General features: G+C 44.1%; 1 protein-coding gene across 1 annotated transcript in view; it reads right to left on the bottom strand.

The window, feature by feature from the left end:
* The window catches only part of LOC122789801 (X-linked interleukin-1 receptor accessory protein-like 2), a 1,631,279-nt gene extending 1,620,253 nt beyond the window's left edge, over positions 1-11,026 (bottom strand). The window contains exon 1 of the mRNA XM_044057243.1: positions 10,678-11,026. Coding sequence (XP_043913178.1) covers positions 10,678-11,026 — 349 coding nt within the window. The remainder of the gene's footprint in view (positions 1-10,677) is intronic.
* Between the last annotated feature and the right edge of the window lie 2,892 nt (positions 11,027-13,918).

The following is a 13,918-nucleotide window of genomic DNA, read 5'->3' as shown; positions in this document are numbered from 1 at the left end:
TACGTTTCGAAATTTTGATAGTAAACCAGGGATTACCTCAGTGTCACTGCTCGACAGAGGCACAGCAAAATAATGGGTATAGTTCCCCATACTAAAGGGGTGGCGTAAGCCACAAAACTATGGGCTAGGCTTGTAAATGCCCTCGGGCAGATAGCCTAGTATGAACCTATGAACCTATAGAATTCAGCTCTTATTTCATAGCTAGTATAATATCCCTAACCAAGGATTTCCCAACATCCTGCCCAAACCCTGTCCAACAGCCACATATTACCTTCTCAACTGTGCCCATATCCTATATAAATCTACTTTTAAACAAACTCAAACCATGTTCTACTTCAGTTGATGACCTACCAACTGAGTACTTCAAAATAGTAGCTGATAGCACTGCCTATCTTGTCTCACTCTATATAAATAGGTCAGTCCACGAATCCTATGTTCCCTCCTACTGGAAGAAAAAAAACTGCACTCTAGACAAAGGTAGAAATTCAACAGACATTACTATCTTTAGGCTTATAGCAATCTTATCCCCTAAAAAACAATTGCTCCTGCAGGAAGAACTCCTATTTCCCATACAGCATGGTTTCTATCCTTTCCAAAATACTTACGCCACACTTGTAACCCTTACAGATGCTGTCAGTAAAGCCAGAGATGGCACCAAACCAGTCTCGTCATTTCTAAGCTTTTATAAAATCTCTGACACAGTGTGGTACAGTAAAACAAACGTTTCAAATGTCTTCATTAGGCCTATATTCTATTGATCAAAAGCTACCTGTCCAATAGATATCACTCAGCAAAAAGGCAGTCCACTCTCCCTCCATACCTCCCAGTCACCACCCGTGTACCACAAAGCTATGTCCTTGTTCCTCTTCTACATAACATTTACACCAACACCAGCCACACATCAACACAACAGGCCTCTTTAATATAATATGCAGATGACTCCACACTAATATGCACATCTGACAACCTGGCAGAGCTCAAAAAATTATTCAGAAAGTTCCAACAGCCACTGAAACCTGACTTTTTAGTTTCATAGTTTCATAGTATAGTACTAGGCTATCTGCCCTGGGGCATTTGTAAGCCTAGCCATAGTGATGTGGCTTTTGCCACCCCATGAAATGGCACAAAAATGTACAGAATAAATTTAGAATACTGTGCCTCTGTCTAGTAGTGACACAATGAAGGTCCCCTTATATAATAGAATTAGTTTACTGTGCCCCTGTCTAGCAGTGACACAGATGTGACCCCTGGGGTAAACTTACGATCTCCCATCCACTCATCAAGATTTCTCTTGAAGAGAGTCAGTGACGGGCTCTGCCTAATACAAACTGGGATCTTGTTCCAAAGCATGGGAAGCCTCTGGGTTATGAATCTCTCCCTCCAGCATGTCCTATTCATACTTGTGCCGAGGTTTAAGTCTTTAGCTCTCGTGGTCCTGATGGATTTGGATTTTTTGAGGTGGAGCATGTCCATCAGATCCTGATTGGACATGGCCTTGTACGTCAGGCAGAGATCACCTCTGAGCAGGCGGTATGCTACTGAATAGAGCTGAAGTTTCTTTAGTCTGGCAGAATAAGACATATGCTGGAGACCCTTGATCCTCTTGGTGAGGTACTTTTGTGGTCTCTCCAGCTGTTGCAAATGCCGGGTGAGGTACATACCAAATGGGGCATTGTACTCAATCATGGGTCTGATGAGGGAGGAATATAGGGTACAATGACATCCTTGGATCTGGATGTGAATCCCTTCATGATGAGGTGTGCAAGGTAGAATGTTTTTCTAACCACTTTGGCAACATGGGTGCCAAATGAGAGGTCGCTGTCGACTTGGGTCCCTAGGTCTCTGATTACTTTTTCCGTACTCAGTGGGTTGCTGTCTATGTGATAATTTGTGGGTACTTTGTTTTTCCCAAAGGGGATGACTATACATTTTTTGGCATTTAGTTTAAGGCCGTGACTCCGGAACCAGTTGTCCGTTTCTGTGAGGCCTTTTTGTAGGATGTATGTGTCTGCTGGTGTATCGACTATGGCGCCTAGTTTGCAGTCATCTGCGAACTTTGTCAGCCACAGCCCTCCCATGTTTGCTTTAATATCTGAGAAATAAATGCCGAACAAGAGAGGTCCCAGGACAGATCCTTGTGGGACACCACTTGTGACTGGCTTTGAGTTTGACATTGCTCCAGCGATTTTAACTTTATGGGTTCTGTCCTTTAGCCAGTTTGCAACCCATCTATTGACATAAGGGTTTACTTTTAAGCTGTTGAGCTTATCTATGATGCCTGAGTGGGGTATTGTGTCAAAGGCCTTAGCCAAGTCCAGGTATGCTGTATGGACTGCTTTGCCCTCATCAATGGCTCTAGTGACTGTTTCGAAAAAGTCAACCAGGTTTAAAAGGCAGGATCTGCCCTTTACAAAGCCGAACTGGGTGGGGTTAAGTGTCTGTAGGTCCCCTATGTCTCTGTTTATGAGTTCCATAATGATTCTTTCCATAGCTTTGCAGACCAGGCTGGTTAAGCTTATGGGCCGGTAGTTTCCAGGGTCTGTAGAGGCACCCCCCTTGTGGAGTGGGACCACTGTTGCTGTACGCCAGTGTTCAGGTACATATCCCGAAGTAAGGCTAAGGTTAAATAGCATTTTTATGTATGGGTTTAGCTCCTCTTGGAGTTCACATAACACGCAACCTGGGATATCGTCAGGTCCCATTGATGCTGTGTTTTTTGCTTTGTTTAGGGCGGTTCTCACTTGGACATCTGAGATGACAGGGAGATTACATTCAGCTGGGATAAGTATTTCTTCTTTTGGGGGTGAGGGAGGGGAGAAATTTGCACTGAACCTGTCAGCCAGAATGTTGGCAATATCTGTGGGTTCAGTGTATTTTTTGTTGTTGTGAACCAACTCTGAGCATATCTGAGGGTTTCCGCCCAGGTTTCTAACATAGCTGAAGAAGGCTTTGTGGTTATCTTTAGTGTCCTTAGCGATTTTTCTCTCAAAGTTGGCCTTGGATGTTTTTATGAGAGAACGTAGTTTTTTGCTAATGTTGATCAGAGATGTCTTCTCTTCATGGGATTCTGCTCTGACGTGCAGTAGCTTCCTTCTTTTGTTATACAATTTGTTTACGGCTGAGGTCCACCACACAGGATGCTTACCTTTGGTGGAGAGGGACTTGGATTTATTTGGGATTGCATGATCCATGCATTCTTGGAGATGTCCATAGAAAGCATTTGTGAAGGATTCAGCATTGTGGGATGTGGTATCCACTGGCACAGTGGGCTTAAAGGATACCATCTCAGTCTTAAGAAGAGTGAAGTCTGCTTTTGAGAAGTTTTTCACTGTGGTCTTTTGTGCTGGGGGTGGAGGTGGGATATGTATATCCAGGGTGATTAGTTTGTGGTCAGATCTCACTAGTGAGGGGTTTACTTCCGGTGTGGAGCATTTTGTCCCCATGTTTGCGATGATCAGGTCTAGTATATTATCTCCCCTAGTGGGAAAGGTGACTAGTTGTTCCAGTGCATTTGAATTTATGAATTCCAGGAACCTTTGGGGTAGGGTATTAGGGCTAGAATAATGTACCCAATCTATGTTTGGGTAGTTGAAGTCTCCCAGTATGATGGTATTTTGTGATACATTCATATCCTCCAATGTCTTCAGGAAGGCTGAGTGGGGTTCTTGAGATTGGGAGGGTGGTCTGTAACATGCTACCAGTTGTATAGCAGTTTTGCCTATGGTTAGTTGCACCTGTATGGTTTCTGATGCTTCATGTGTTGCTACTAACCTGGAGGTGTGGGTGTCCTTGATGAATATGGACACTCCCCCTCCCTTTGTGGTTCGGCCCCGGTTTTGGGGCCGAAAAGCATGATACGAGGTATAGCTTGGTAGCGCTGGTGTGCTCCCAGGAGCCTTGAACCAGGTTTCAGTTACTGCACAGACGTCGATGTTCGACATGCTGAGGAGTGCATCAAGTGCCTGCATCTTGAGATTTAGACTTCTGGCACTGAGCAGCATTACCCTTAGTTTTTTTCCATTTTTGTTTTCTAAGGAGGTGGGTTTGTCTTTTGAGCCTTGCCTAAAAAAGGCACTATGGGGGTGGCAAGAGCCTTAGCCAATATCCGGAAGCCCAGTGGTGACAGGTGTAAGCCATCCCTTGCGAAGCAGCGTGGCCTGTCCAACATGTCATCCCAGGCAGACAGACATTGGATCCCCTTAGAATGACACCAGTACCTGAGCCAATTATTAAAGCTGATCATCTTGTCTTTGTATTGTGGTATCATTCTTGGTGAGGGCAAGATGCTGGTTAGGGTCATACCAGCCTGGGCTACACAATCGGAGAGCTCCTCTATGTCTCTTTTCATGTAGTCCAGGGAGGTACATCTCAGGTCATTCACACCAGCATGGACAATGATGGAGTCATATTTGTACTTGCTTTGGAATGACTTGAGTGCGTGTGTTATGTGGCGGATCCTAGCTCCCAATAGACAGCTCACAGTCACCCTCTCCTTGTTCAGCCTGGTCAGCGGGACATCAGTGTGTCTGACTATAGAGTCACCTATTACTAGTGTATCAGGCAAGGTGTTTGGCCTTAAGGGCTGTGATTGGTTGACACACTGATTTATTGAAGTATGTGTTGCATGTGTTTTGTTTTGAGGTGGTGAATTTTTGGATATCTGCTTTGGGAGCCTCTGTTGTTTTGGTAAGTTTTTTATTAGAGCCTCCGAGTATGTCTTTGTGTTTTTATGTGTTTGTTTTGCAGTTGTGGTAGGTCTATGTGGGACTGGGATTGTTGTGTGTGTGGTTACCATCTCCTCCTGTCTGGTCATGCCAGCCCTGAGTTGAGAGAGTTCATCCTCCAGTTTGGCTATATAGTTGCATCTCTCACATGTATTTGTGTTTGTTGGGAGGAGGAGAGGGTTGTCTGTGTACATGAGACAATTGTAGCATTGTCTCAAGATACCCAGATTGACCAGCTGAACTGGAGAGGACACCAGTAATCTACCACTCGACATGCTAGAACAATATAAGGGAGTGCTGTACCTTTAAGGGAAGTGGATATTCACAGGGGTGGTAAGTAGATGTAGTGCTTTACTTAGTATGAGAGTGCTTACTTAGTAGAGAAGTATTGAGAACAAGTGCCAGGCTTATAATATAGTGAGTAGTCTGATTATACTAAGAGTAGAGCTTCCTTAAGGGAAAATTTGAAGAGCAGACCTGGCGGAGCCAGAAAAAGTTTAACCTTGTTTAACCAGCGCTGCGCTATGCACACAACCGCACAAAGCAGTGCAAACGCGGATTTTAAACAGTGAACTACAAAAGAGCTAGAAATGGTCCAAAACAACCAATTACTACAGCTTCTTGTGCTGAGGTCACTTCCTACAGGGACAGGTAGGCTGCTCAAGGCTCCCCACTCCCACTAGTGAGCAAAGAAACTTCCTTCTATCCAAGTAAGGTAATGGACAACACAGGAACTACACCACAGCCCAGAATAACAGCAATGCCTGTAAACTGGTCTAAACTAGTCGAGGAGAGGCGGGAAAACAAGGATTATTTTTTTGCTTTTTTGATAGAAACACACAATGCAGAAACAGTGATAAATCAGTTACACAGGCTAGCACACTTTAGTGGGCAGCCTCAACAGTTAAATTAAGCAAACAAACAAACAAACAAACTTTCGATCAAATTCGACTAAAATGTAACTTTAAGTGCAGATTTTAATATAATGTAGCAAACAGTTAAAAAACAGTTCAAACTAGTTCAGGGTAAGCTACAGAAGCTATTCCAAGTGAAAAAAAAAGCAAAGATACTTAAATCCAGAAAGAAGTCGCTTTTCTGAGTTCCCTACTGCTAAGACCACTCTGCAGGACCACAAGGAGCTTGTCTGAGAAGTATAGCCAGAAAAAAACGCCCAGAGGCGGATTTTAAACAGTGAACTACAAAAAAGCTAGAAATGGTCCAAAACAACCAATTACTACAGCTTCTTGTGCTGAGGTCACTTCCTACAGGGACAGGTAGGCTGCTCAAGGCTCCCCACTCCCACTGGTGAGCAAAGAAACTTACTTCTATCCAAGTAAGGTAATGGACAACACAGGAACTACACCACAGCCCAGAATACAGCAATGCCTGTAAACTGGTCTAAACTAGTCGAGGAGAGGCAGGAAAACAATGATTATTTTTTTGTTTTTTTGATAGAAACACACAGAAAATGCAGAAACAGTGATAAATCAGTTACACAGGCTAGCACACTTAGTGGGCAGCCTCGACAGTTAAATTAAACAAACAAACAAACTTTCGATCAAATTTGACTAAAATGTAACTTTAAGTGCAGATTTTAAAATAATGCAGCAAACAGTTAAAAAACAGTTCAAGCTAGTTCAGGGTAAGCTACAGAAGCTATTCCAAGTGAAAAAAAAGCAAAGATACTTAAATCCTGAAAGTAGTCGCTTTTCAGGACCACGAGGAGCTTGTCTGAGCAGTATATCTCACAACTTATGTTTAACTCAAAAAACTACTGCTGTTTTCCTCAAGTTGCCTCTCGTGCAAAATCAAAATTTAAAATCTTCTCTTAATATAACCACTGAACTTTATTCTCATAGTAAATTATTAGGGATGGTAATCTTAAATTTTAAAAGTATATACAAAATTGCATAAAAAACTCACCAAAAACAAAGAATACAAATATTTATATGCATTATTGATAAAAAAGAAAACAGAGAAATAGCAAAGTAACTAAAATATACATCCAATGGAGAAAACTGGCAGTATATGCATATCTTTACATGCCGGCATAATAATATAAATAGAATTTTCTACAGATTGAGTGTTGTTTGGGCTGCTATGTACAGAGGGTAGATGTTCAGAGATGAGATAATGAGTTTTGCACACACAAGAATGGAGGGAATACGAACAATACATTCAGAAAAGTCAAAGAAAGGTGGGAGTGAATTGGAGAAGATATGGAAGTGAAGGAGGATTATGGCAAGGGTCATAAATAAATGCATTTATTTTATTTATTTATTTATTTGACATTTGCTAACCAGGATAAGTCCGACTGGGCATGGACCCTTTTTCAGCAGAGGCCCAGGGAGAAAAGCTCCATACAGAAAAAGTAAATTAGGTAGCTTACAGTGAACACACAGTGTAATATTTAAAAACGTACACTAGCTGGTTAAGATAACACAAATAGTAGCAGAACATGAGCAGTATTAGGGACAAAGAGGCATGAGAGAGCAATTTATAGCTAAAGTTTCTATTACTAGTGTGTAGAGAATTAGGTGAGTGGATGAGATAAATTTGGTACGAAGAAAATAGTGGAGATCAGAGAAAAGGACATAGAAGTGATGGAAGATGGTCAAGGGTGGTGAGAATAGAGCGTGAAGGGAAGTAATGCGACAGAAGGTATGGGTGAGGGCTGAAAGAGATGGAGGAAGCTAGGAAGGTGAAGTAATGAAAGGAGGGGAAGAAAAAGGCTAGTGGTCAGTTTGACAGGATTAGGAGAGAGAGGAAAGATTAGGACATGATTAGGCAGGACTGAGGTAAAGGCAGAGCCAGGAGTTTAGGAGTCGTTCTCTAACAGCTTTTTTAAATTTGAGGCTACTAGAGATGGATCTGATGGCCAGAGAATTATGTTCCTGGCCAGGGGTACTGTGTAACTGCATAGGCTATGGCCTATAGATCTTTTTGGTTTGTAGATATCTAAGAAATGAAAATTAAATCAAACGCAGACATGAAATACTACAGCTATACAACAAACAAACAAATAAAAAAGAAGTTATGTACTCACCATGACGTTCCATGTTTGTTGCCCATCTCGCCACTCATTCTTACTTGGATGGGTTTGGAGACAATCCTCGGCTACGACTCGGCTGAATACACCGGCTGGAAGTCTCAAACTTGGCTCATGGCAAGGTAGGTATCCCATGATGCAGTGGTGCAGCTCTCCAGATCTTGTTTGCTGCTAACAGTAATAAGGAGTAATATAATGGTATTACCCCAGGTCAAGGAGAAAAAACAAACAGAGTCAAAGGCGCTCATGTATAAGAGGAAAGGTCACCACCAGGTCCTCTAGGAGTTCTTGGATGGGGGAAGGAGGGGGGTGTCGTAAGAATGAATGGCGAGATGGACAACAAACATGGAATGTTATGGTGAGTACATAACTTCTTTATGTTATGTTGTCCTATCTCGCCTTCATTCTTACTTGGATGGGACAGCGTCCCTAGCATCTCTTCCCCCGGTGTCTCACAGGAGTACACCTTTGAGCACAGTGGAACCAAAGGAAGCCCTGTCCCTGGAGGCCAAATCAACTTTGTAATGAGTGATAAATGTGTAAGGGTTAGCCCGTGTAGCGGCAGCACAAATATTGTCTATAGACATTCTGGCCTGGAAGGCAAAGGATGTTGCTAATGCTCTGGCTGAGTGACCTCTAATTTTGAATGGTAACTTTCTATTATTGGAGGTGTATATAAAAGTGATGCAACTTGAAAGCCAATTTGAAAGGGTGATTTTAGATACTGGCATGGTCTTTTTTGCCTCACAGAAGGAAATGATCCTCTCCTTTGACAATCATATTGCCAAAGTAGTTAGGAAATCCTTCTATGTGGCCCATCTAATTACTAAAGGGTTCGCATCTAGAAATAAAGAGGTTATAGTGCCCCTCTACTCGTCACTCATTAGACCCATCATAGAGTACAATGCCCCATTTGGGATGTACCTCACAAGACACTTCCAACAGCTGGAAAGACCACAAAAGTACCTCACCAAGAGGATTACTGGCCTCAAACATATGTCCTACGCAGCCCAACGGAAAAAACTCTGGCTGTACTCAGTGGCATATTGCTTACTCAGAGGTGATCTCTGCCTGTCTTACAAAGCCATGTCCAACTCAGAATTGATGGACATGCTCCACCTAAAAAAATCCAAGTCACTGCGAGCCACTCGCTCTAGTGAGCTAAACCTTGCCACAACAATAAACAGAACATGCTGGAGGGATAGATTCCTGTCACTAAGGCTCCCCATGCTTTGGAACAAAATTCCAAACTACATTAGGCAGAGCCCCTCACTAACACTCTTCAAGAGAAACCTGACGAGTGGATGGGTAACAGAAAATACACCCCTGGGATCACTTCATTGGCTCTGCTTGACAGAGGATCAGTTAATTAATCAATGGGGTGGCGAAAGCCGACACATTCTGGCTAGGCTTATAAATGCCCTCGGGCAGATAGCCTAGTACCTACCTATGAATGATTGGTCAGATTTCCTGAAATCTTTGGTTCTATGCAAACAGAATCTAAGCTGCCCATGCATGTCCAATTGATTGTAGTTTATACTCTGCCTTGTTGCTATGATTGGGGAAAAACACCGGGAGCTCAATGGATTGATTGATATTGGATTGAGAGCAAACCTTAGGTATAAAGGACGGATTAGTTCATAGCAATACCCTATCCGTATGGAAAATTAGATATGGTGGTCTGATTGATAGTGCTTGCAACTCTGAAACTCTTCTGGCAGCGTTACCGTTACTAGAAGGATGGCTTTCCAGGAAAGAAATTTGAGGTCACAAGATGAAGAGTGCTCGAATGGCGGCAATGTTAGTTGAGACAGGACAAAATTTAAATCCCAAGGAGAGAGTACTTCTTTAAAAGGAGGTCTCAATAAGGAAGTGCCTTTTAAAAATGCTTTACACAACCTGTGTGACATTAAGTTAGGAGTATGCTCACCAATGTGGAAATTCGAAATTGCAGCCAGCTGAACTCTAATAGTTGCTGCAGCTGAGCCTTGCTGGAAGAGTTTTGCAAAAAAATTCTAAAATGGACTGAACTGGAGCAGAAAATGGGTCAATGTTTCTAGTTTGCGCCCAGTGAGAGAACCTCTTCCACTTGCTAGTATATAGTTTTCTAGAAGAATCTTTATGAGAGGATATCAATATGTGTTTGACTGCTGGAGTGAAGTTTTGAAGTCTGACTAAGTTGGGAAGTGGTGCAGCCATGCTGTCAAGTTGAGGGCGTGGAGAGAAGGATGAAGTGTTCCTGACATATTTGTCAGAAGGTCTGGAACTGGGTCCAGAACCCACAGCTGCTCCTGCAGATAGGCCAGAGGAAAGAGAACCAAATGTGACAATGCCAATATGGGGCAATGAGAATCAGCCTGCTTCTCAAGGATTTTGCTTTCTGGATGACTTTGGGTATGAGGGGAAATGGGGGAAAGGCATACATAAGACCCGAGGGCCAATCGTGAACAAGTGTGTCTCTCTGTGTCTCCCCTGGAGGGGGAATTAGGGCAAAATAGCTGCTGCCCTTGGAATTCATGGGAGTGGCAGAAAGATCTCAGCAAGGCTGGCCCCATTTCTGGAAAATATCTTTCGTTATGTTCTGGTTCAGAGATCGCTCGTGAGGCATTAATATTGCCCTGCTGAGCTTGTCCGCTATCACGTTGGATTTCCCCGGGATGTGAGCTGCTACTAGAAAGCATTGGGAAGATAATGCTCACAGCCAAACTCTCAGAGCCTCTCGACAAACTGGGTATGATCTGGTTCCTCCTTGTTTGTTTATGTACCATATCACCGACATACTGTCTGACTGTACTGCAATCGTCCCTAGTGAAAGAGAATCGTGGAGTGCTTGCAATGCCAGAAGCACTGCTCTCATCTCTAGAACACCGATGTGCAAATGGGCCTCGTGGTCTTGCCATATACCTTGAACTGTCCTGCCCATATAATGCCCCTCCCACTCTATCTGGGAAGCCTCTGTGATCACTGTAGCAACAAGCTGTTGTGGAATAAGGGTCTCTGAATGGTCACATGACTGGACTGAGTCCAACACTGTAGATCCTTCTTGCATGATCCAGTTATTCTGATCAGATGGGACATAGGAAGTTCTTGAAACGACCACTGGGAAAATTGGAGCTACTGAAGGATTCTCATATGCATCCTGGTGACAGGAACTAGAGTTATGGTTGAAGCCATTGTCCCTAGAAGTTTCAGAACTACCTTTGCCTTTACCTTGTCCTTGGGCAGAGATACTGTTGGTTGGAAGACGCGCCATCATAGAAACAGTGTCTAGGCTTGCGCCTATGAAGGTAATATGCTGACAGGGCAACAAGGCAGATTTTTGTAAACTGACTGTTATGCCTGGCTGAGCACAAATTTCCAACGTCATGTCCCTGGCTTGTTGGAGTAGATGCTTGGTGGTGGCAGTTAGGAGACAGTCATCCAGATATGGAAACACTTGGAATCCAAGACGTTTCAAGTAAGCCATTACTACTGCCATGCATTTGGTGAACACTCTGGGGACTGTAGTGAGACCAAAGGGCAGAGCTCGGAACTGATAATGATTGGCTCCCAGCCGGAAGCAAAAATGACTCCTTGATGGTCTGTACATTTTTATGTGGCAGTAAGCATCTTGGAGGTCTATTGAGCACATCCAATCATCTTACCCGAAGAAGGGAAGTATTGACTGTAGTGTCACCATTCAGAACTTTGACTTTTTGACAGATTTGTTCAGTTTGCTGAGATCCAATATGGGTCTCCAGTCCCCTGTTCTTTTTGGCATCAAAAAGAATCTTGAGTAAGTTCCGAATCCTATTTGGTCTGCGGGGACTTTTTGGATGACTCTTTTGTCTAGCAACTTTTGGATTTCTGTAGTTGCTTGCTCCCTTAGATTGGGTGGAACATCTGGGATTGTTCTGATTTGTGGGATAGGATAGCAAAAGGGAATGGAATATCCTCTGAATATTATGCTTTGTACCCACTTGTCTTTTGTGATATTTTGCCAGGCTTCTGGGTACAAAGATAAATGTCTCCCAACTGCCTCCAGAGTAGAGCAGATGGGCCTCCTTTCAGAAGCGCTGGTAGAGGCATCCACGAAAGGAATCATGGTCACCCTGGTTTTGTGGACTCTCCCCGCCTCTAGGAAGTCTATCACTGTTGCCTCCCCCTCTGCCCCTGGGGAAGGATTCACCTCGTGCATCTTGGAAAGCTCCCTGGAATCTTTTGAACCACATTTTCCCACTCTTCTGACCTTTAGGGTAAGGCCTTGAAGGTACTGAAAAATGTACTCCAATGGCAGAGAGAGTTGTTCCTGCTCAAATCTGGTGAGTGTGTCTTTAACTCTGGGTCCAAAAAGTGAGGAACCATCAAAAGGGGCGTTAGTAAAGGTAGACTTAAAAGGTTCCGTAAAATTACACAACCGCATCCAGGAGTGTCTCCTCAGGGAAATTCCTGAACCCACTGCCCTACTCGATCCATCCAATGCATAAGATATCAGTCTCATGGAGGACTTGACAATGGAGTTTAAGGTGGACAGCTGGAAGGAGACTTTCTCAGTCACCCCTATAGCCAGTGAACCTTGTAGAGTATCTCCTAGCTCCTTCAGGAGATCTCTTTGTAACTCTGTAAAGTGTGTGAGGCAGTTCAGCGATCTGAGTGTAAAAGTCACTGAGGAAAAGGCATGCTTCCCGTATTTGTCCATCGTTCGAGAATCTTTGTTCAGAGGATGAACAGATGAGGATGTCTCAGAAAGTTCCTTCTTGGTGGCTGCTGCCAACACCATAGCATCTACAGGCACACCTTTTGTAGGAAAATCTTTTCCAGTGGGGGCTGACAAAAACTTGTTTGGCTTCCAAGGGACTGGTTCCATGGTGTAAGGTGACTCCTATACCTTTCGACTGACTAACTCCATTAGCTCATCAAAAGGTGGAGACACCCAGGAGGCTGAAGGACAAGATCCAAAGGCCTTGAGGTACACCAACTCCTCATTAGAAGGGGTGATGGTTTTCAAACCGCCTCTCTGTTTTAGGCTCTCAAGGATATCTGCAAATGAGACATCTTCAGAGGATGACTGTGGGGACCCTTCTGACTCCTCGAGGTCAGTGTCTGAGTTGACAGACTTATCAGGGGAGTCTATATGCTTCCTCTTGCATGTCTTCTTCCGAGGGGGTCCTCAGAAGAGTATTCAGGGGAGGCCTCAGAAGAGAGGGTTTCACCCAATGGGGGTTCGTGAGGCTCTGAATCTCTGCTGTCCTGTGGATGGGGTGGTGCCGAGACAGTAGCCGGTATTTTGCGGGGGACGAATGCCAGTATCCTTGTGTAGTGCTGTAGAGGGGGACAGCACACTCCTCATCAGCTCGAAAACAGAACCCACTCTGAGGAAACAGAGGACACCCCTGGCCCCAGAGAGACTGGCTCTGAAGCTGATGTAGGAGCCGAGCTCAGCCATGCCAACGCACCAACGGGTAGACTCAGAACTGAAGAAACTCAGGTCCAAGCGTCCCGCTCGGGGCCAACTGGAGAACTTCGGCTCCTAGACACCCCACATGGCACCGAGAGTGTAGGAGCAGATATCAGTTCCATAATCTCCGAAGGTGGTCCCAGAACCGACAGGTCTACAGCAAGTGGTACTTGGCACTCCGGCTCCGAAGATCCAGCATGGCTGGGAGGAGGGAACAACAGTGGATGTAACAGTCTTAGAAGGCTCCAAAACCTGTTGGGTCGGAGCCTAGAACAATTTTGCTGGCGCCGGCAACTTCAAATGTCTGCGCACCACCCACTCCTCGTCATCATCAGATAAGCTCATAGAGGACCTGGAGGATAGAGTTGGTGAACAAGATCTCTCCAGAATGGGAGAGCTCAAAGTAGGGGAGACCGGTGGAGTTTCAATGCACCGGCTCCAAGACATGGTTTCTTTCAGTTCCAAAGGCCTTGGAGCCAAAGAACCAGGTTTGTCAATAATAATCTCTGTTGATTCCAAAGCCTGTGGAGCTGAGAAGGTTGATGGTTGCGAAATTTTTGACAATTTTTCAGGAGGCTCTGACTGAGCGGAAGAGACAGGAGATGGCCTTTTAGTTGGTTTGTCCCTCTTAGAAGAAGAGGAGGATGAAGAAGAAGAAGCATTCTGTACAGCTTCCTCAAAGGTCACTTTTAAGAGTGCTTTGACAAT

Source organism: Protopterus annectens, chromosome 15.part0, assembly GCF_019279795.1.
Source record: "Protopterus annectens isolate FY-2018-M chromosome 15.part0, PAN1.0, whole genome shotgun sequence".
Taxonomy (NCBI): domain Eukaryota; kingdom Metazoa; phylum Chordata; order Ceratodontiformes; family Protopteridae; genus Protopterus; species Protopterus annectens.
The sequence above is the reverse complement of the archived record's forward strand: the minus strand, read 5'-3'. Positions and strand labels throughout refer to the sequence as shown.